The sequence below is a fragment of the Motacilla alba genome, chromosome 1 (genome assembly GCF_015832195.1).
Source record: "Motacilla alba alba isolate MOTALB_02 chromosome 1, Motacilla_alba_V1.0_pri, whole genome shotgun sequence".
NCBI classification, from domain to species: Eukaryota; Metazoa; Chordata; class Aves; order Passeriformes; family Motacillidae; genus Motacilla; species Motacilla alba.
In genome coordinates this window covers 35,249,024-35,272,679 of record NC_052016.1, presented here as the reverse complement: position 1 = coordinate 35,272,679, position 23,656 = coordinate 35,249,024, and the positions used below count along the sequence as shown (strand labels likewise).

Here is a 23,656-nt window from a genome sequence, read left to right as displayed (position 1 = left end):
GACAAGAGAGGGATCCTTATACCCTCTTGTTCACAGTCACACATGAGCACCTTCAAATGTTCACCTGCTCATCTCTCTTCAAGTGGAAGATTGAGCCACTTAGAGATGATCTTTTGCCCCTCCTTGCTCCCACCTACACAGCAATGGCTAAAAGAAAGATCACAGGCTCTTTTTGAGCCACCACATTTGCATGCCCAAGTGCAGCTCTGCTTCCAGTTTATTAATTCATTTCTCACAAGGTTCTTTCCCATGTTTCATCTTTTTTCCAACATGTGACATGCTGAGAGAGAGATGGGGAATTTTCCTTGATACATGCAGATGACTTATTCTCTGAACATTTCACAATGACTGAGAATCCCATGAGTGACCATTAACAGCAGCTCTCACCAGTGTGAAATATGAATGCCAGTTCTGAACCCTCACATCCACACTGTTAGGTGAGATACATGTTCTAATAATAAAGATTTAAGCTTGCCCTGTACTTGAAAGTGCTTTCCTGCTCAGGTTTGTAAATCCAGGGAATTTTACCCAAGAAAGGGCAAATTGATGTCCCAAGGATATTAAAATTTCTATCAGACCACTGTTGGTACAGGACAGACCTCTTCCTTTTAAAGCAGATGCTGGGCTCTGTTGTAGCCACCCAAGTACTGCATTAGTACAGACCCGTCACAAGTGATAAAAATCAGAGAACCAGAGGGAAACTTCAAGAAGGCAGCCTGTGTCAGTAGCTAGGGAGAGACAACAACTTTTCAACACCTAAAAGACCTTTTCTCCAAGGATTCTTCCCTAACACCAGTGACAGCAAACAGAAACAAAAGTGTAGGAATTCCACCTCTTCCAACTTAGATCAGAGAATATCTGTCATTATAAGATGACTCTGCATCCCAAGCTACTCTTCTGTATCACCATTTACATACTTCCCATCAGTCCCTGAGTTCATGTTTTTTCCCAAGGCCATGTTTTTTCTTCCAGGCCTCCCAAGGGATCATCAAATAGCAGTTCATTATACAGCATCCATAACATCTATTTCCCTGTCATTAAAGTAAACAGAGGCACAGTCAGCCTTCCCCTTTTGGTACCTGGTTTTGGCATCTCTCTCCTCAGTCACCTCAGCTGAGGGTGCACTGCAGTGTCACAAGCCAGCTCTCCATCTGTAACACTCTCTTTCCAGCGGGCTGGCCCATTTCAGCAGCAGATAATGTGGATAATAGATGTCAACTGACTTTACCAACAAAATGTATCATCCTACATGGCCTTCTCTTCCTCCTAGTAATCCCTCTTATGAGGGTATATTTTGGGAGTAGTAAAGGAAAAGAACAGAATAAAATGAAATAGAACAGCAAAAGTCAGGACAGAGACATGTTTGAGTCCAGCTGTTTCCAGGTGCCCCTATAATTTCATATTTGTCCAGATATGGATAAACTTGTGATTCAAGTGAAACTGGCAGAGCTGTATGAAGGTTGCCATTTCTATAGAGTCTGAAAGCCACCTGGAAATGGAGCACGATGTGCTCCTGTGAATTACCCAGACTCTGAAGAGGCAAGTGAACAATCATCGGCTGACAAAGTTACTTATGAACAACAGAAGTATGGTTGTTACACCTGAGGTGCTGCCTAGAGAATGACCAACTGAACTGCTGGCCTTTTGCATAATTGCTAGTAATAGACAACCTGAGTCAAAGACAGCAGTCAGCCACAACTGGGACTAAAAATCCATATGAAACTCAAGTCATAAGTTCAGCTTTGAGTACCTACCACAAACATGTGAGCCCAACAGTCAGCAAAGTATCTGGAAGCAGCCCCCACCACGTCCCCCAAATCAGCGACTTGACCATTGGTAAAAAAAACACAGCATGTGCTATAAATTAATAACAGCAGCAGAGACTTGTTCACTCCATTCTGCCCCACTACCCCCACTGTGAAAATAAATCATTTTATCTGACACAGGACAAGTACAACATTGCAACCAATCAGTGCAATTTCTAAAGCCTGGAGCAAGTAAAAGGCAAACAATCCAGGCTTCTTACACTTGGGTCTGCCAGCTCTCCAGAAAAACACAATCTGGGATGACAGGCCTTTCATCTGCTCCCGCTGATTTTATTCTCTGTAAAAAATCCTTTAGAAAACTGACACACAGGCCAAGGCAACTGAGGATTTACAAAGGAAATACCAAGACAAAACACTATGAATAAAAATGTCTCACAAAGCAAATATAAATATGCCTTCAGTAGAGTGCAGCCATGTTCCTCCCTGTTCCACTAAAGAGTGAGTGGCTGTAGATCAAGACCTCACACTTCAGCAGAAATCACAGAGCTTTTTCCACAGGCCACAAGCCACCAGCAGGTGTCAGTGAAAATCCTGCCAGGATTTTAATCCTGGACAATGGCATGGTCTCACTAGCAGTCTGTGTGCTGGATTCCATTGAATCAATGCTGCCAGAACAAGCTGATCTCAGGATAAATCAACTCAATTTCTAACAGGCATTCCACTAGAGGAAGAGCACGTGCCTTTGACAACCACCTCAGAAAGGCATCCATCTGCAGCAGACTAGATGTCCATCTCAGAGACAACCATTCTGAGTTGGGTTTACATGCTGGGTTATACCACATATGGAGGGGACAGACTTTGTCCCAGCCAAGGGACATCATCACAGATGTTCAGCCACAAGAACACTTCCATTGTTAGCAGTGAGGCTACATGAGTCCATCCAGGTGCTCTGGTATTGGGCAGCAAATGCTAGAGCATTGCAAGAACCATCTTTTCTTTCTTCTTCCTTTTTCTCTTCTTCTCCTCAAAACGTTCAGTAGCATCAGCAAAAAATGTCACCTCTTCCTTGGCCTCAATCTCCCTCTTCAGGAACTGGAGCCCTGCCATGTTGAATCCCAGCACATCCTGCAGAGATAGACCACACTGTGAGGCACATACCAAGCTAGTTAGGGGGCAGAGTCCTGCACTGGCCACCCTCTAACTAAGAGATGATGAAAACAAAACAATCCACAGATTTAAAGAAAGCAACATTAGTTTACATGTAAACTTCATCTGACCAGGAGAACAGCCAGTCCTGTACTCAGTTCCCCACAGTCCTCTCTTAAAAGCAGCTATAATCCGCCACATTTTCTGAAAGACAAGTTGCTGGTAGGCATCTGAAGCTTCCTCTGGGAAAATGCAGTCTGCATTGAGGTAGCAGCCCACAGAAAAGCCCAAGAGAAGCAGGGAGTTACTTTACCTCCCACATATTTAGAAACTAGCGAGCCAAGATCCAAGCACATGTATCAGAAAACCAAGTGCAAATGAGGCAGGGAGCACAAATATTAGCTCACCACTGGGGTATTCTCTCATGAGGAGGAACATAAAGAAAAGGCAGCCTATTTGCAAAAGAGGATGGTTTAAATGAGCTCAGATCCCTGACCAACTTCCCCACTGGACACCACAGACAACTCATGCTCACAAGCATTGTTTCATTCCATTTTTCTACATCCTGGAAAAGGGAAGGGTGCAACACTCACCCGGGCCTCACTGACTCTGGAGATGGTGGTTTTCTTCAGATTTTCTATCACTGTCACCAACATCTGGTTGCTTGTGATCTGCCCGAAATGTATCCTGGGAACAAAGCAGACAGTGTATTGCAGCATTGTTATTAGGATCAAAGGCTCTCTCCTGAGCCCCTGGACATGTATGTTCTGGACATACAGGCTTTTTTTTAATTAGTCTTCCCCAAACCAGCATTGGACATGGACAGGCATGGACAAATTTATCTGGAAAAGCTGTTTGCTGAAGTTTAACAGTGGTTCAGGGGGAAGGTATTTCTGAGAACATAGGCTCTACAGTGACTCTGTGCCACCAACAGTGCTTCATCAGACTTGATGTGGGATTTTTTTCATTCCAGTGACACTTGGGCCACCAGGACCAGCATGCCCATCTGGGCATGTGAGCAATCTGCATCCCACACACCATTCACTGTGGGCTGCAGAGATTCCTTATCTCCTGCAGAGACCACATGTTTATTCCCAAGGATGCTTCCCAAGAGTTTCAGGCCCAGAGACTCAGAAGAAAGCCCAGATACTGTCTGGGCAGATAAAGGACTCACTTGAGCAGGAAGAGGAGAGCTCGGCACAGAAGCTCAACATCTGAGCCCAGCTGAATATATTCATTGAAAAGTCTGAGCAGGTCAGGGACATAGGAGAAAGGCAGCACCAGGAGAGACTCTTCCAGCTCACTGAGGGAAAAAGAAAGGGACACAAGCATTAGTCTCAGCCAGTACACTGCTACAGATGAGCAGGAAACACATCCTCATAGGTGGGTTTGGGTACTCAGCTGTGCTAAGCATTTCTCACAGCTGCATGACTGCCCTGCATCTGCACAGCCCAGGCATCTTGTGGTACAGGGAGCAGGCACACAGCCTTCCCTCCTCAGCACCCTCAAACTGCTCTCCACATACATGCACATCTCCAAGCAACCAACCCACATCCAGAAGCTTCAGTCCACACTCCCCATGGAAGGAATACTTTCCATTTCCTATGCATGTTCCAAAAGAGGCTGCTGGAAACAGTGACTCCAGACCCTCTAGCACTGTCCATACCTTGCAAGAGACCACTCAAGGACCCCAACCAGTCCTAGGCCTAGAAACCCAACACTCACTCACAAATCTGTTCAGCAATGAAGCTCTTGGGACTCACCTCGACTTGACCTTCTTAAAAACTTCCAGCACATAGGCAGAAGGCTGCAACAGAGGAAAGACAACAGCCCTGCTTAATAAGAAACATTCCAGGACCAACATGCCCTAACGTCCATTTCACACAGTTAAAAACACACTATCTCATCTTGTGAGACAGACACATCAAGCTGAATATAACAAGGAGGAAACCCTTTTGGCTTCAATCACCTGCCACTCTTAAGAAGTTCTCCCTCAGCTTTCTCAGGATACTCTACACTGGTGAAGAATATTGTCAAAAATCTAATTTATATTTAATCAGCTAAGTTATCTCAATTTATGTCAATGATTCTTCTTGTAAAAATTGGACAAAAAGCTTGGTAAAACAAATTATATATAAAAAAACCTTATACAAACTAATCTCCCAGACTTAATTCCTACTACTCCTGTTTATCTGCTGGAAATGTTTGGCACAAGGAAAAGATTTCCCAGAGCAGAGCTGAGAGTTGGGAAAGAAAAGTGCCTCTAACCACTAAGTCATAGGATTTCGTTCACTTCTGTTAAGTCTATCCAACTTATAATTAAATAGACCTATAATCATGGAGGAAGGGACAGCAGGGCTCTTGCAAGGTGGTTACAGGTAATTAGAAGGAAGACAAAAGCTGTTTCATCAGGCACTGACATTCAGCTTTGAGCAATCTAGTCTAGTGGGAGGTGTCCCTGCCCAGGGCAGAGGGGTTGGAACCAGATGATCTTGGAGGTCCCTTTGAACCCAAACCATTGTATGATTGCATGAAAAGGGGAGAGAGAAAAAACCAGGATCTTCCTAAAGATACTTTAAAAACAGTCTGGGAGTGCACATTGGAATAACCAGGAAAACAAACCAATCTACTCAAAGTAGTGGATTTTTACTTATCAATAAAATCCATGCATCCTTGTCTGTGTATTTTGTAATATGTCAAAAATCCACAGAATTTAGTGAAAACTGTTGTGCAGTAGTATGACATGAATGAATAAGGGCACGTGAAATATGTTATGGAATAATTTGTGCTTGTGTAAAATATGCATGAAGTAAGTTGTGCTTGTACGAAAAATTCTTAAAAATTTAAAACCAAGCCACAGCCAGGGAAAGAGATTGTTTCACAAATTGTGAAATCAAAGATGGCAGTGAAGAAACCTAATTAGCAAATGAAGGTGGCTCCATTCGGAGATGGGCCCTTTCCCAGGACAGTCCAGAGTCCCTGAGCGATGAATACCCCGTAAGTACTGGTGATCAAGATAGCCAGAGTCGTCAAAGGTATGCATCCCAATACCAGGTTCCCATAACCCGACAATCAGCACTCATCACTTCCCAGAAATGGTTTTGTCCAGCCCAGCACAGAGAAAGGAAATTACATGAATATGTGCAGCCAAGAAGAATAGGAGAAACTCTGCCCCAGGCAAAAAAAACCCATATAAAACTAGCCCAGCAGAGACAGCATTTGTAAACAGAGGGGATTCAAAGGAGTTCGGATCTGTGTTCACCCAGCACCGATCGCAGGCTTGACACCCACCCTTTGGATTGTGGCTATCGGAGCCTGAATCTGGGTCGTGAAATAATAACTTTCCCCTTGATTATTAATTTGGCTTTATCATTTATTATTTATAACAGGGCACCACCTCTAGCCTGCAATACCCAGGCATTGAACTACCATTCAGAATTTTCTCAATGTAAACTCTGCAGGATTAGGAACAGAAACAGTAATTGTACCCACACCACATATATAACAAACCTGGGATAGGTTTGAACTAGCTTTCCCCTATCTTGGAGGAGACTGTAAACCCCTGGCTCGTGACAAGGAACATAAAAGTCATGGCTACCATCAGGGCTGTTTAACCCTGACAGGGTTAAACCATGTAATACACATGCATGATACTAAAAATTAACACAAAAAACAAAAAAAAAACAAAAAAACAAAAAAACAACCCCATCAACATGAAAACCCTAAATTATGTTCACTTTGCACAGGCAAAAAAGTTGAACTAAGCCGTCCTTCCCCACAGCAACCCAGGATGTTGGCTCAGCCAGCAAATTAACCAGCCCCACTCCAGTTGAGAATGGACTACAGCCTGTGGCCTGGTCATTCCACTTACTGTAATATTTCCATAGGCACGGAGAATGGGATTGACAGGGAAGGGAACCTGGAGACACAGAATGGATTAGAATGAGGCAGGTGTGTGTGTATAAATGCATATTCAGAGCAAACTCCTACCCACAGCAGAAGAGAGCTTTTACTGAGTGTGCAATTCCCACACCTCCACCCTCTCCAGAATGTTGCTGAAGGCCTCATTTGAAGCCATCAGACAATCTCATTCTCAGACATATATGACTAACTCAAACATGGATGAATTTTCTTCCACTTCTTGTCACTTTTCGCCCTTCTATAACAGCCCCTTATTCAGCAAGGAGTGTTGAGATGAAGGCTAAGTTGAGGTTTGAGGATGAACCTGCAGCAGCACACTCTTCCAGGGACAAAACTTATATACTTCTATGACTTTAAGCATAAAGATCATGGGAAATAACACACCCTTAATTATGTCCCAGAGCCCAATGCCATTTAGTTCTCCAAAAGATCTGAGCAAATGTCTGCTGTTTTTAGCTGTCCTGACTTTATATGCATGCTAAGCCTTTCCACCTGAGCTGGAAGGATACACCCAACACACCTTGGAATGTTTACATTCCTCAGTCTTTTACCTCTTTTCCTGCAGCTTTACATATGGCATTGTGTTCCTTTAGTTTTGCAGTCTCTTCTCTGTACAGCTCAATAGCTTCCATGATCCTCTCAGCCTGTGCAGCACAAGAACAGCACATCAGTGACACGAGACAAGCCAGGACAAAGCTCAGCTGGACAAATGGAGGTGGAAGCAGAGGTACTGATGCAGAGCACCACACAGCATCTCCCTGCTAACCTCTACTCCAGACTGCACCATTACTCTGAACACACAAGTTATATCCTGAAGATGTCACACACCATCCACATTCCCCCACTGCCCTGAGTGCTCTCTGCTGCAGCTTCAGGTGTTGCTTTGACCACCACCCCCAAGCAGTGTCTCTTTGAGGCACGAGCCAGGGTCAGGCCATTTAGACTATTCAAATTAAGAATTTCCTCTGAAAAATCACCGAACTGTTGAAATCTGCAGCCATGGAATTACCCACCCCACACCTTCCAGTACACCTCCCCATGTCAAGCACCACAATAGATTACCACCTTCCACAGATCCCCACTGGACTGCACAGCCCTTCAGGAAGAGGCCTAATGCCTTGAGAACATCCCAGCTGCCTTTTGCTCCTTTGGAATGCAATCCCCAGAGGACAAGAGCGGCTTTGTCTGTCCCATATGTGATAGGCAGCTGCAGGAACCTCACACCTCATTCCTCTCAGAAGGAAAGAATTCCTGGTGTGTGACTCTCCAAAGTCAAAACCCTCCCTGTTGGCTTCTGAGCAGGACAGACTGCCTGTGCATGCAAGAGCAGTCTGCCCCTATGTGACAGCACAGGTTACTCTTCAAACTGATGCTATGACCCCCCTGAGAGTCCCTCTTGAGAGACTGGTAAGGCACAAAGCCACGCTGGCAGAGCCACAGCACCTTACCGCTTTGATGGTTTCAATGGTCTTCTTCCCTGCCAGCCCTGTCTCTCCTTGCCTCTCTCCAGCCACCTACAAAATACAAAATACAGAGCTGCAGTTCCATCCTTCCACAGGACCACAGCCAAGTGCACCATGGAGCAGCCACAACTTCAGCACCCCCTTCCCCCCTGCACTGTCTCAAAGCAAGAAAATGTTCTTTTCTCCCTGATACCGCTTCCATGCCTCTTACAGAAATAGTTTTTCCAGAGTTTGTACAGTCAGACTGACACACATTCAGATGGTGCAACTCACCACAGGCTGCTCTTCCTTTGCCACACTCTCTTCATATTCAGCTTCCCGCTGCTACAGAGGATGAGAACACATCATGTTAACAGCAGTAAGGCAAGGGTGCAAGTCCCTTCCAGACTATTTCAACAAGACAACCTGGAGGGCTTCATGCAGCCCATTGCAAAACCAAGACCAATCAGCGAGTCCAACAATGCCAGTGGCAAAATACCCATTTGTCCCTGGTCCCAACCCCACAGTGAACTCTAGAATCTCCCACAGAGAAAGAAATCCAGGTCTCTGCTCCGGGTGCAGGAACAACCCTTCAGGATTCCACCAAGCTGAGACAGACACCACAGTTCACCACCACACCTTTCACCAGCCACATTTATTCTCTCCCACAGAGGGAACAAATCTAGAAAAGTCCCAGGGTTGTCCTGGGCTGCAAAAGGAAAGAGTCTCTGGTCTGCCAATTCTCACATGAAAGGGCACCAATTATGTTATGCATACTTCACTACTCATGTATTCATGCCCACTTTGCTATTCAAACTTGACCCAAAACAAACTTTTCTGGAATCTGGAAAAGAGCTACCTCTGCCTTTCCTTTTACCAAAAACAGGGCATCAAGGTACAGCATGTGGGTCAGCTCTTGCAAACAGGCTGGGATAAAAAAAACCCCAAACACCTATTGCAGGTTTCTCATCCACTCCTGCTTCTGCATTTCTGCTTCCTCCCCCCTCACTGTCGTTTAAGAACTGCCTTAGGAAGGAGTGACAGAAACAGGTTTCTCTGAGGGATCCAGCAAAAAGATAGTTACAAATTGTTCCAAGGGAACCTGTGTTTGGGTACGTGAAACAAACACATCTGCCAACCCCAGTGGTGGCTCAATACTGGAACAGTGCTCAGACAGTCTGGAAAATATATTTCCTTGGAGATGTCAGTGTATGAAGGCAAGGCTCTAAGCAGTCTGATATAGCAATAAGACCATCCTGTATTGAGCAAGGGGTTAGACAGGAGACCTCCAGACTTTCCTTCCTATTGAAGTCCTTCTGAATTTATGATTCCTCCCAATACATGCCCAAATGGAATGGAAGAGGCTTCTTCCAGAATCCCTGAGCTCTGGGGCCTGCTACTGAGACAGGATGGACCTCTCACAGCTGGAAAACGGGCTGCATTTAACAGGAGCAGTGCTCTCCATCCCTCCACATCAGCCACCTGCTGAACTGCCTCCCAAACACACTTGTGCTGAAAGGCACACAAGAGAATGTCAAAGACTGTAAGCAACAGACATGCAGAAAGCCACTGAAGACCAAGGAAAAAAAAAGGTCTGGAAGTTGGTTTTGGTAGGAAAGATGCAACTCTCACCATCTCCCTCTCCTCTTCCAAAATCAGTGGCTCCCTTGTCCTTTCCCAGAGGCGCAGGGACTTGTCATGGGACGCTGACACCACATAGTCTCCATTGGGACTGAGTGCCAAACACCAAACCTCCTGGTGATGCCCCTGCATAGATGACAGAAGAGCTATGACATTAACATCACCCAACTTTCACCCCAAGGAAAATCCTGTTCATGCAGGGATAATGCTTCCTTTCAACAGACTCAAAAACTTCCTACCTCCAGTGTTTGGATATGCTCAAATTTATCTGCATCCCACTGTTTAATCTTGCTGTCCTTTCCAGCTGTGAAGAAGAGATGGGATTTTGGCACAAACTGCAGATACATCACACTGGAATAGAAAAAGGCTCAAATTTACCCACTTGGGGAACACTGCAGAACTCCCCCTGTCTATGCTGGACAAAAGGATTATTGCTAGATCACAATTCCTTGGAGACAAGTCCACAGCCCAAAGATGCTGTAGGATTTGACTAACCTGTCATCATGGGCAAAGAGAGAACGGTGACAGTCCCCAAAATCCAATCCCCAAATCTTCACATTCCTATCAGCAGAGCCAGTTGCTATTAGAGTCCCATCCTAGAGAGCAACAAAGAGAGGAGGGTGTGGGGAGCTGGCTGGCAGCCCCACGAGGAACTGCTGCTGTCCCAAGTGACTCAGCACTGCTGAGTAGGCAGACACCTGGCTCCTGCAATGTGGTCCCCTGATCCCTCCAGCTCCTTCCCAGTGGCCCATGCTCTGGTACTGGCACAGCCCACTGACAGCACTCAGGGCCCCCTCTGACCCTCTGCAGGTATTTGGTTATATCCTGACATTCTTCTTGGCTTTCAATGAGCCTCGTTGCAAAGAGACCTCAGAGCAAAATGTAGCCCAAGAATGAACAGGCACGAAGAGGCTGCTTCCTCTCAGCACCTGCCCTCTGCTCCCACTAACAATTCAGGCTCCCCTCACACAGTAACTTAAGCAGAAAGCAGGCTGTACCTGTTACAATGAGTGTAAGGGACATCACAGCATTTTGATTTCCACTCACTCACAAAATGCCCCAGAGTCAGTTCTGTCATGACCCCAACTCTGATACCCCTTCCATATCACCACAGTCCCAAGTCACACAGCCCTGATGATACTTACATAGCAGATGTCCATACACAGCACTGGCAGCTTGTGTCCATACAGGGAAAGGAAAAACTGAAGCAGAACAAAGATGACTCAGTTAGACATGCTGGGTAGAGAGGTGTGCAAATCTCAAGCTCCAGGCTACTTCTGCTCTACCTCAGGAGCTGCTTTTCTAGCACTGCCCCACTTTCATTCTTGCCCTGAACACTGTTAGCAGCAGGGTCATGAGGCTAGAACTGAGAAGGTGGAAGTAGCCAAGCAAGCTGAACTAGCTCTGTTTGCTCTCTAGCTAACTCTGCTGCCAATCACCAGTGTCAATAGAGTTCATTTCTGTTTCTCTCCACATAATTGCCAGCACCAATCTGTCCAGTGTCATTCCATAATATTCACGTTAATACACAGCTCACAAATCCACCACACGCTGCTCACAAGGAAGGTTCTCCACCCACAGGCTTTGCCTCTGCCATGCCCTATTTAACACCACATGAGACACATTCATCCCCACCTTCACAGTGCCTGACAGACCCGGAGTACCACCACCTCTGGAGGGTTTAGAATGAACCTTGCCACCTGCAGGCTCAGAACGCTTTTTAAACGAAAAATGGATCTTCCAGTTCCCAGCGTGGAACAACCATGGTTCTGCCACGTTTGCCAGCAAACAGGCCTCTGAAGGAGGATGCATGTTCCACATAAAACAGACACTTTTCCTTTATATTCCTGATCTTGCTGGCTACAGTTACATCCCTTCCTGCACAGCTTCACAGCCTGTTTGGTCATGCACCTTGAGCGTGTCAACGTAGAAAACCTTCACGGTGCAATCCAGCAGGGAGACAGCCAGCAGCTTCTGGTTGGGGCTGTACCGCACACAGAGCACGTCCTCATCCAGCTGTAGAATGCGCACGTGCTTCATGGAAAGCCTGGCAACAAGAGGGAAAAAACAACTGGTAGCCCAAGCAAACAAACTAGGAAGAGAAATGGATACAAGTCCCACACTGCACCCTGGAAAAGCAAGTGAATTCTAACATGCAGCACCTCATTCCTCACTCTGACAGGCTCTGGTGGCTGATGAATTTCACTGCTACATTTATGGTAACAATCTGCAGGCCCAGCCTGATTAGACACTGAACCCACACACACAAAAAGGGATCAGAATGAGCCAAGTGCCCTCCTCCAGCTAAGCTCAGGTCTCCACAAAACTGCACTGAGCCCACACTCTCCTCCATGTGTTCCATGGGCAGTTATTGAAGTGCACAGCAGAGGCCAAAGCACCCATCAACAACAATGGCACAAGATTTATCTCCTCACCTTTTCTGAACACTGCTCTCATCCTTCACAAGCTCAAACTCCCAGAACTTGACACATTTGTCAGCACCTCCTGTCACAAAGCCATGCTGTAAGGAAAAACAAAAAAGTTGCTGTGAAACTAGTTCCTATCACCCAGAGAAAGTCTACAGGAAGGAATTGCCAACACAGAGAAGGTTTTTGAAATGTCCCACGTTCCTACACCATTAATGATTAAGTGGACACCACCAGGAGCGTTTGCTCTGGGTAGAGCACACATTGCCTGAGCAACAAAAACAATTTCAAAAGCTCTACCTTATTTTGGAAGGCTGAGACAAAGACCTCAAATGTAAAACAAAACCTGGATTGAAACTTTGGGATGGAAAGCAGTCATCTCAGCTGCAGGTAACAATATGTTTTTGATTTATGGGCAACTTCAGACTCTTACTTCTATTGGATAACACACAACTGACCACCAACAACAGAGCCTTCTAACATGCCTTCTGAAGCAACAGCAGTCCAACATTTTATATTAAAAAGGAGGGTAAAATCTATCCCATATGTTTTCATCTGTAGGGTGGATGAATTTCAGGCAGATTATTTCTTGCTATGGTTTTGATTCTGCTAGAAAGTTATTAGACACTATCAGCTGCATCCTCCACCTCTGAGGATAAGGGGCTCCATGCAACAAAGCATGTGGTGCAAAACAAATTCCATGGTGCAAACACAGTACTATGGGAAAGAGTTACATGAAAAGATGTGCAGGTAATACTTTTAAGGGTGGCTGAGTTACCTGGTCTGGTGAAAGAGCAATAGACCACACTGCCCCGTCGTGAGCATCAGTGGTCTCTATCAGACTGCCAGAAGCCAGGTCATACAGCTGCAGCTTCCCTGTCTGGGGAGAAAAACATCACAGAGGAAGAATAAGCCTCTGCTCACAACTCATGACTGCTCCTGGCAGAAGAGCTCCCTGCCACCCCTACCCACAGCGGTCAGCTTCATTAGGTGGCTGTTACACACAGATGGCCAACTCCTGATCTCCATCAGGGCCTTCCCAAAGCTCTACTCTGCTTTCCACCTCAAGCCACAAGAGTTCTGTAACGACTCTGGGAACAGAGCAGTGCTCCAGATCAGGAAAGGAAATGCATTTTCTGTGAGGCTGCCTTAGTGACATTTTCCTAACACATTCCCAGACCTGGGCAGCCTGGAGTCAGAAGGCCACTCCTTACCTTGGTGCCAACGATGACCTGCCGATCCCCAGGGACAAATAGCGAGCAGAGCGCGTACTCACACTCCATTGTCCGGATGCACTGCAAGGTCGACCTGTGGACAAAGAGAGAACCCAAAACTTCTCATCACCCACAGAATCTGACCTGCTCAGTGAGACATGCTCCAGTGTGGCCTCTACCCACAGCTGTCTTTCATCTGGGGTCAGAAGATAAGCCACCACCATCCTATTGACCCAAACACTACCCAGCACTACTGCTAACAATGTTGCCCACAACATGATGCCACTATGTTGTCCACCATCATGACCTACTGCTGTTGTGAACAAGAACAGAGGTCCTAATTTAAAACAGCATTTCAGGAGGGGACAGAGTGTAAGACAGTGTACTCAGAGGAAACTGAGCTTGAAATCAACACCACTCAAGAAACACTGGGAGAGCACTCTACATCAACACACAACACTCTAGATCAACCCAACAGGCTACTCAGTCTAATACTAGATCCTTCAGATAAGATGTCAAGAAACCCACATGTTCCCCAAAGAACAGGCTTGTTTAGGCTAACAGTTAATACCTCTAATTAAAAATGAAAAAACAGAAAAAAAACATAGCAAAATAGTCTATACCTGACTGCTACGTATGACCTTTGTGTTTAGACCTTCTGTTGAAATTTTAGATCTATAGTTTCTCAGTTTCCTTAATAAGGAAAAAAGAAAAGAAAATTCTATTTACTTTCTTTACTTCATTCACTGTTTTATCCCTTTCCATTGTCCCCTCTTTCTTATCACTGCCTTTCTTAACATAGCATCCCTCAATTCTAGGAGACTGACACAACCAGACTGCGTACCTGTTCCAAATCTTCACAGACTCTGCCGCTGCTGAGAGAATGGCAATGTTGTCAGAGCTAAAAGCCAATGTCCTGACATCACTGCGATGGCCTCCAATGGTTATCCTGGACACACGGACAGCCTGGGGCACTTGTGCTGACAGGTCCAGGTTGTACAATTCAATTACATTATTCTGGAGCAGCAGTACCATCTTCATCTCTCCTTTTGGAGGGACAATCAAGTCGAATGACCTGTTTGATTAGATAAAATCAGAGCTGTACACAGGGGTAATAAGACAAAATGTTGGAGGGATCAATTATCAAGAACAGCAGAGACAGAAGAATATAGACAGAGCACATCCAACAAGCAAGTGATCACTGAGCCACAGAGGTGTGAATGGACGGGAAATCATGGTAGGCCTCTCCCCAGCTCCAAGGTAAACATATGTTGAGGAGGAAACTTATTCCACCTCTGCCTGCACTGAGCCATACAGAGCTCTCCCCAGGTAGCTGCATAGCCACTCAGACTCTACAAAAGGCTTTCCACTCACTTGATTTTAGAAGAAGCTTTGACATTAGCAACCCGCTGAATCTCTTCCTGCAGGCTCAGCTCCACACTCTTTTCAGGCTCCTCTTCAGAGTTCTGTCTGGAAATGTCAGATAATGGAGGAGAGTCAAATGACCCAGCACAGCCAACACAAACTAACATAGTAACACAGAAAACATAAGGAAACCACTTAGCCTGCTCAAAACAACTTCCTCCTTATCCAACAGTGCTAACCACATTTAAGAATAGGGACAGTGAAGGGTGGACAGTGAAGTTCATGCCAGTATGCAGACTACTGAAGACACAAACTGTCCTAAAAAAACCTCCTCCTCTGGAGCCATCATTACAAAGATGGATACAGAAGAGGGAAAATAAGCTGTATTTGAGAGCAAGACCAGCTTCTCTCATCTCCTATCACTCACCAAAAGCTCTCAGCCATTGCCAAAATGCATTTCCAGATTCACAGATGCCCAGATTTGCGGATTTGCAGATGCCCTGTGCTTTAGTTTCTACCCTGGAGCCAGACCTTTCCCTAAGGGCTGTTTTGAGGCACCTTAACACAGAGTAACCATTAAGAAAAGTCTCACCTCTATCTCTGCCTGCTGTAAAACAGAAAATGAAGTATCAGATTCTCTGTGACTTCTCAGATGAAACTCTCATTCCTGCATTGCCTAACAAGATCTTATGCTGATGCACCAAGCAGTATAAACACCAGTGTCAGGTAGAGCTGAGCAGCTTTGAAAAACCCATTTTATATCCATTTCTTTGGACACTTTGCTTTCTTTTTTCAGAGGGAAGACCCAGAAAGAAAGGTATTTCCCTAGTCTCTGGGAGCAGGGCTGCTCAGACAAGCACAAGGATGCACAGAAAGATCAACCCCAAAATACAACAGCTAGCACAAAGAGAACAGCCAGAAGCTTGGAGTTCGACCACTGTGTAATGCTACTGAAGTTTTTCTAAAGCCTTCTGGACAGAGACAGAATCCAAAAAATTACTTACTTGGCTTTCTTCCTTGCTTTCTTCATTTTTTTTTCCAGTTTCTTTTGGATTTCCTCTTCAGAAAGGACAGAGAACACTTCCAGAACCGCATCTGTTCCCTAGAATCAGAGCAAACAAATTCAAAGGTACGCAAAGCCCAGGCTGACCCTTACAGAAAGTACCCAAGGTCTCTACCAGCCTCCTCTACAGCTCAGTAGCAGAGGCCCCATTACTCACATGGCAGGCTAAAAACTTGCCCATCCGGTCTGTGCCAAGAGTCACCACTCGGTCTCTCCCTTCCCGCAAGATGGATCCAACTTTGCTGCACTTAATGATGCGCTACAGGAAAAGAGGAACAAACTCGGGTCTGAAAGGTCAAATGATCTTCTCAAGCAAACTCAAGAAACCTGCTGACAGGAAAAGTCAAGGAGAGGGGAAAATGAACCTAAAGGGTCCTGGCAGAACAGCTAGTAAGGATAATAAAGGGACAAACAAGCATCTGTGTGAACTCCAAGCTTATCTCCTGTGTTTTGCTGCATTTCAGCTGAAAATAATCATTGGCAGCCTCAGTGGAAGAATAACTTAATTTTGTTGGCAAACAACATCCATTTAAGAGACAGAGCTGATTTTTTATGCTACAGAGGCAGCAGAGCTCAGTCAAAAGAGGCAGGGAAGGTGAGAACAGAAACTCTTAAACAGGGCATTGAAGGGAGAGAAATCTTCTGGCAAGGAAGCTGTAAAATTAATTAACCAAGTCAGGTATCTATCACAACTACAAGCAGCCTGAGATCTGAGCAGTGCTCCAGAAAGTTCTACCTGAAAGACATATTCAGTAAAAGTCTCCAGCAGCAGAAAAGTGGGAATGGCTTTCTGCAATCCAATCTCACACTATATTTCATTACAGTGCAACTCTGACCTCTCAGTTTCTGAAAAGCTGAGCATCAGTACTGAACTCAGCAGCTGCAAACCAGCAAGGAACTATTTCATTTCTGTGATGTTTGATGAAAGACCTCTATTAGCACTGTTTAAATTTATACATTTGCTAGTCCTTCTCAAATAGAAAGGAAAGAAAAACTGTCAGTAGAGAATAAATCTGTGGGTGTTTTGACACACATACTTCTGCTGATGTTTGGCAGGTACATGAGGCAGCAACTGCTGCTGAGGAAGTTTTCATGGAACAAGACAAGAATTATCACATTTTCTCAAACAGGCTAAATGTGACACTCAGGACATAAACCATGCAAATGGGGTTAGATACACCAGCTCAGAGACAGCAAGGAAAACTGATCTTACATCCTCAGGATGCTCATCCAGCTCTAAGGTCTCATCCTCTTCAGTTTTTTCATCTGCTCCAGGTGAAGATGACCCTTTGCTTTTCTTAGATTCTGGTTCATCAGGATCTTTTACCTGCTCACAGGAAAAAAAAAAAACAGCAAAAGGAGTATCTTAAACCTCAAGAGCTATGGTATTGTGGTTTCTGGCTCACACTTCATTTCCCTGGAGATACAACTGATTAGCATACACTGGAGTGTCCTACAGAATTCCTGTAGGCACCAAGCACTCCATGTGCTCCCATGACTATCATCCACCCAAAAGGCTGTCTTCCTCAGCTGTAAGTGTCAAGCAAATTGTATTCTATTTGCCATCTGTATTGTCTTCTGGTAAGTGGGCAGTTTTCCTTATATATTCCACACCCAACCCTCTCTCAGGAGAGACATCTGCTGATAACGGGCTATTGAATGCCACTGCATGGCTGTTAACAACTATAGCATCCCATTGTGAGATTCTCCACCCAGAGGGGGAAGAGCCCAGCATTCCTACCAGAGATATAATCTTGAGATTCTGGAACACCAGCACAGCTTCTGCACTGGATTTCCCAGAAGAACAGCTGTGTCTTCTTCCATTAGATCCTCAGAGGAAGACTACACCCTTTCTACAGGATCCCTGCTCCAACAGAACCACACCTGACACTCCAGGAAGACTGCAGCCAGATCTCCAATTGGACTGCTACCACCACCCTGACCAACAGGGTGTCAAGTCGTATTCTGACTCTGTCAGTGTTGTTTTAGTTTACTGCATTGTTTATTTATCTTTTTAAAATTTTCTTCCCTATCAAAGAACTGTTATTCCTGCTTCCATATTTTTGCCTAAAAACCCCTTAATTAAAAATTTATAGCAGTTCAGAGGGAGGAGGTTTACATTTTCCATTTCAGGAGAGGCTCCTGCCTTCCTTAGCAGACTCCTGTCTTTCAAAACCAAGACAGTAAGTCAGAAGGCAGGAAGATCTGACACATTGTGAAAATCTCATTCTGGAAGTGCTCACAGCTTCACTGGAAAGCGCAAAAGACAGGAAACAGCAAAGCCCACCCCATGAGCAGCTTGTGGACCCCTCAGATAGCAAAGACATTGCTTTGGCTGTTTCCCAGAACATCCATCAGATTTGAACACGTTCCAGGTCTTTCTCAGTTGAAAGACAAGCAGCTGGGCAGGGGGGCTGAGGGGTTACAGGGGGAATGTCTTACCTCCTGGATGTATGTGAGATCCCACACCCTCAGCTCACTGTCAGCGCTCCCAGTGATCAGACGCTTCTCTTTGGACAGCAAAGCCATCCCCCAGACCTGTCCAGAGGCACAATAAGGAACTGACTCCCCTAACTATCATAAAAAAGCACAGCAGCTTTAAATGACCTATTTAAACAGCAACCAGAGAATGGATCAAGCTGGGACCGCCTCTGGGGACATGTGCATGGGAATTGTCACCCAATGCATGTGATGACAGCTCTTGGAATGTCTGAAATTTCTCATTTGCTCACTCCTAAAGCCTAATGAAAGTAAAATGTATGATGGTGCCAGCTTACAACTCCTGAAAGCAAGGAAAGCCCAGAGTCAGCCCTGACATCCCAAGTCCCTCCAGCCCAACACTTCCACACATCCTCTTTTTACCTCAGCTCGGTGTCCAACCAGAGTTTTGAAGCAGTGCTGGGTGTCCAGATCCCACCATTTCACCAGTGTGTCTTTGGCACTGGAACAGAGAAGAAAAACTTAGACATGAGAAAAGACTCCAGAGCTCACCATTTTTCTAAGAGGTAGAAACACAAAAAAATCTAAAACATGTCAGAATGTATCACAGAGCAGCAGCTCAAACGTTGACATTTTGCAAGCCAAACAAAAAAGGCACAGCAAGGCTACAAAAAGATATCTGTCAAGTCACTGAAGCTGACCTGCAAATATTTGAAATTGCATTAAGAAATGGGTATCATCTACCAACAAAATACTACTTTTTCCACCTGAAAAAAAAGCAAAGTTGTTTCAATTTCAAAGTGGACTGACTGCATGCACTTTTCTATTAAGCTAGTAAATGGCATACTAAAATTTAAAAAAATTAGTGACTGCTGTTGTCAACCAATTATTATCAAAGGGATTCAGTCAACTTTCAGCTCTTTTAGTTGAATAACTTAAAATCAGCTTAAAAAAACCCTATCATCTTTTAATTAATTTGTGTATTTACAGCTTACAAGAAAGCAATTTTTCTGTCACACTGCTGTGTGAATTACACATACAGAAGGTTAAGTCTATTTAATTCTTCAAGATAAACAAAAAAAAAACCAAAACCAAAAGCTGTTACGTACATAATGAACATGTTTTCACTATTTTTTGTTGCAATAATTTTAAGTTGATGGATTTACCAACAATTTAAATCCTTTTCCAAACACCTTTTTCAATATGGCCATATCAGTTGCTCTAAGACTTGGCACCAGACTTTAAAAATACGTGGATGTGACAAAATCATATTCAAAGATGCTGGGGAGTCTGAGTTATCACAGGACAAGAAGGAGAATACAAACGGTTGTGGCACACAGGATATCTAAATTGCAAGTACAACCACGCCTGCTTTCCTGATCAACAATTTCTCTTAGTCAGGCTCACCAAGTGACCAACAAGTTCTTCTCCTTCAAGAAAAGGACTTGAGTGATGACATCCTTGTGTCCCCTCAGCCGGTACAGGCCACTCTCATTGATGACATCCCACACGATGACTTCTGTATCCTGGAACAGAGAGAGTATCTCCATGGGACTGGCCCTTGTCTCTGCAAAACTTCTGCCATGAGACTGAAAAGATTACCTGAGAGCACACTTTCTCACTTTGAATCACAAGGGTGATTAATGCAAGGGACACTGCTTCCCCAGAGGTGCAGTCAGACTGATAAATGTACCATCATCCTAGCCTGAGACACTTTTGCTATTCCTGATCTCACAAGATTCTTTACTTTAACAGTTCTACCAGTACCCTACTCCTGCCTGCATCCCCTGCTGCTCCCCCAGCCCGGGCTCCCCAGCTCCTCTCACTGCCATCCTCTGGCTATGGGCTGAGACCACACTTAAAATACTGAACACTTCAGCACAGGCCAGCCTTCCCCATGGGGCATCTCTGTGAAAGGTCATGCTCCAGATAGCAAAGCCTCACCTTTGAGCCAGACACCAGCCTGCCACCCAGGTGGTCGTACTGCAGGGCTGTAACTGCAGCCCTGTGCCCATTGAAAGTGATAGCTGATTCTCCACTGAGGAGGTTGAAGACACGGATTGCTCCATCTTCATACCCAACAGCCAGGTGCAACCCATCTGGAGAGGGGCAGAGGCAACTGACTTGCTGCTTGAGACCCTTAAGGATAAGAACCTGCAATTTTTAGGAGACAAAACATGCATAATATTGATAAATGACATGTCAGAGTCAGATACTTACACAGCAGAGAGAATATAGTCTATTCTTCTAGAACAGAACTTCCAACTGAGCACTTCTACCACTTCATAAGTTCATTTTTCAACTTCCTGCACCAAATACAGTATCATTAACCCCATTTTCCAAGGTAAACAGCAGCTAGAAGGGAAGCAATTTCTCAGGACACTGGTGCAGAATGAGCCCTGGAACTCAGAACCTGAAATTTCTGCCCCCACATATTATGAACCAGAGAGCAAGAAATAGTGTTTGAGAGTATAAGTTGCAAAGTTTCTTCCTGACTGCATCCTCTCTTGCCTGGCCTTTCTCAGGTATAGGACAGAGCTGCTCTTCCACAGACTGCACAAGAACTTGAGAATGATGAAAACATCTCCAAAACAACACACCAGAAGTCAGCACTCCAGAGGCTGTGTGTTTGTAGTGTGTTGCAGTGTGATGTCATGGTTTGCCTCAGATACCTCGGGTTTCTCCCTGAAGATTCCTTCCCCAGGTGTGCCAATCAGCTCTCCTTTCCCCACCCTGACCCCTGCTAAGTACTGTCTATCCATCCTGGAATTCCAGAAGGGCGTCCAGTGATTGGCAAGTTCAAAAGATGCCCTAGACCCCTGGGGGGGCATTGGACCATCCAGGTGTCCTTTGTCCCTGAGACCTCCTCTCCCGTACCTGATGGGTGATCCCCTGATTCTTTCCCTCCCCCTCTCCCCCAAATAAAAGGGCGAGCAAACCATGCAGTCAAGAGTTCTGTTGGAGCTGTTGGAACATTCAGAGGCCTGGGGCTAGAACAAAAACTCTGGATTAAAATCCTCCATCAGAACCTACTCCTTTCCTTCACCTCGCCTTAAAGCTTCTCTGTCAGAAGGAACCTGAGGAGCACACCCTCTGCGAGAGGAAACTTCAGTGACACCACTGGAGCTCTGGACTTGTTGCCAGGTGCCCAACTGCAGCATCCAGCTAGCCAGTAGTCTCTGGGGTGAAACACCACAGTTGCCGCTACGCAGGGGCCAGGCAAACCAAGGCACGTCCCATCAGCAATATTGGTAAATTCCAGTAGTAGTGGGCAGTAGCACTTACAGTGATTTCTGAATCTCACAGGAGACAGTGTGTGGCAAAGTCCTTAAAGTTACAGCTCACAACCCCTCTATGGGATACAACTTTTACATGAGATGCCCAGTTCCACAGCCAAAACACAAACTCTGTGACATCCCTGATTTGACCAAGAGTATTCACACAACCAGCTAAACCAGGAGCAGCTTTCCAGTTACTGTGACAGCAATTACTCTTCCACAACTGAGATACTGAGGCAAATCGCACAGGGATCTACAGTGAGATTCATTTTAAGACCAAGGTGAGATAAAATAAATTACTCTCAAAATGAGAGCAGAGCAGCAGGACCACCACTCCCTGTAACAACTAATGGCTACAAGTTACTACCAAGAGAAAACAAAGGTGAGAGTTGCTGCATTCCATTACCCAAATCATCCACAGCCTCCTCTGTTCTGTGTGTGCTGGTGCTACCTGTTGGATTTCAACAAATGCGACCCTTATAAATTCCTTAAACAGAAGTAACCAATTATCTTCTTGTAACTAGCAAGACTTTCTTGTAAATATCCAACATTGCAGTATATTTTAGACTACTCAAAAGGTAACACGATGCACAATTCTTTTAGTCCAGGGACCAGCTTGGAGAACTGAAAGATACCAGCACTTTGGGCCAGGAGGCGGCCAGAGCTGCAGACCCATTCCACAGCCTAACCTCACGCTGAGCTCACCCTTCCCAAAAGGCGGGGATGCTGTGGAGGGTCGCTTCCTTCCAAACGCCGCACAGTAACACAAATCGCTTCGCTTCGAGCGGCCTAAAAGCCCCTCGCACTGCGCCCTAACCCTGCCCCGGCACCGGCCGGCCCCCCTGCACCGCAGCCGGGGTCCCACCTTCTCTCCTTTCCTGGTGTCCCACACGAACACGTGCTCGCAAGCCGGCACGGCCACGTAGCGGCCCCGCTCGCCGCGCAGCGCCACGAAGGCCACGCCGGCCCTGGCGCTGGCCACCAGCCCGAAGAGCGCGGCGGGCTCGTAGCGCAGGTACTGCCGCGTCAGGCCCATGGCGGCGGCGAGGAACGCGGGGAAGGAGGGCGCGGAGAAGCCGCGGTGGCCACACGTGCAGCGCTCCGGGCCCGCCGCGCTGGAAGTGCGTCAGAGCGGGCGCGGCTGCGAGCGCAGCCCCGAGGCCCCGCCCGGGAAGGGAAGCGGAAGCGCGGCAGACGCGGGGCTGCCCTGGGTGATGTCGCCAGACCGGCGCCGACCGGGACCGTCTGTCCGGGCGGGGCTGGCGGCGGCTCTGCGGCTGTGCCCGTGAGTGCGGTGCGGTGCTGGGGGCGCAGCCCGGCCCGCGCCGGGCGGGCGCGGCGGGAGCCGGGCGGGGGCCGCTGGATGCCGGGCGGAGCGCGGTGCCGGAATCCCGGCTGCGAGCCGTGGGGCGGGAGAGGCGGGAGAGGCAGGTTCTCCTCCCGGTACGGGCACGGCACTGCGGGCACTGGGGCCTCGGCCCCCGCTCGCAGCGCTCTGTGCCCCGTTCCGAGCCCGACAGTCCCTCGGGGCCGCCTCCGCCCTGGGAGGGCCCGGCAGCGATCGCGGGGGAGATGCCCGGGAGATGTGCGCGCCCCGCTTCGCCTGCGTCTTGCTGCCATAGCCAGACCCCTGGGTTCGGCACTGGGAAGATGCTGCTGTAGATGAGCTCCTGGCTGGGGCCAGTGTAGCCGCGCCTACCTTCCCTTTCTCTCTCATTGCCTTTTCTCCCAGCGAAAATTATACTTAGATGCTCTTACGGCTATCTTTGTCCTAGTGTCAGCCTTTATTACCCCTCAGTGTGAGCTTGGATACTTGGTTGTTTTGTTTTGCTGTGTTGTGTTGTGTTGTTTTCCCCGGGCTAATAAATGTACTTAGTGAGTCGCGTTTCACAATTACTCCTTGTGGGTGCGATCGTTTTTAAATTATTATCAATTATGAACCTGTAAAAGGAGTT

At 46.4% G+C, this 23,656-nt stretch overlaps 2 protein-coding genes across 2 annotated transcripts in view; one reads left to right on the top strand and one right to left on the bottom strand.

Moving 5' to 3' along the window:
* Positions 1-2,081: 2,081 nt before the first annotated feature.
* Positions 2,082-22,860, bottom strand: WDR3 (WD repeat domain 3). The gene is made up of 26 exons (XM_038134786.1): positions 22,567-22,860; positions 20,368-20,577; positions 19,831-19,949; positions 18,847-18,925; positions 18,427-18,522; positions 17,198-17,311; positions 16,142-16,243; positions 15,926-16,023; positions 14,931-15,026; positions 14,401-14,631; positions 13,557-13,650; positions 13,121-13,222; positions 12,352-12,437; positions 11,828-11,963; positions 11,062-11,118; positions 10,412-10,512; positions 10,156-10,267; positions 9,908-10,042; positions 8,570-8,620; positions 8,282-8,347; positions 7,385-7,477; positions 6,784-6,831; positions 4,676-4,719; positions 4,087-4,215; positions 3,506-3,599; positions 2,082-2,891 (listed from the first exon to the last, which is right to left on the bottom strand). Exons 1-26 carry the CDS (start codon positions 22,735-22,737, stop codon positions 2,736-2,738), a joined length of 2,820 nt encoding a protein of 939 aa, XP_037990714.1. The 5' UTR covers positions 22,738-22,860; the 3' UTR covers positions 2,082-2,735.
* The window catches only part of GDAP2 (ganglioside induced differentiation associated protein 2), a 23,827-nt gene continuing 23,018 nt past the window's right edge, over positions 22,848-23,656 (top strand). The window contains exon 1 of the mRNA XM_038134802.1: positions 22,848-22,986. The gene's annotated coding sequence lies outside the window, so the exon portion shown is untranslated. The remainder of the gene's footprint in view (positions 22,987-23,656) is intronic.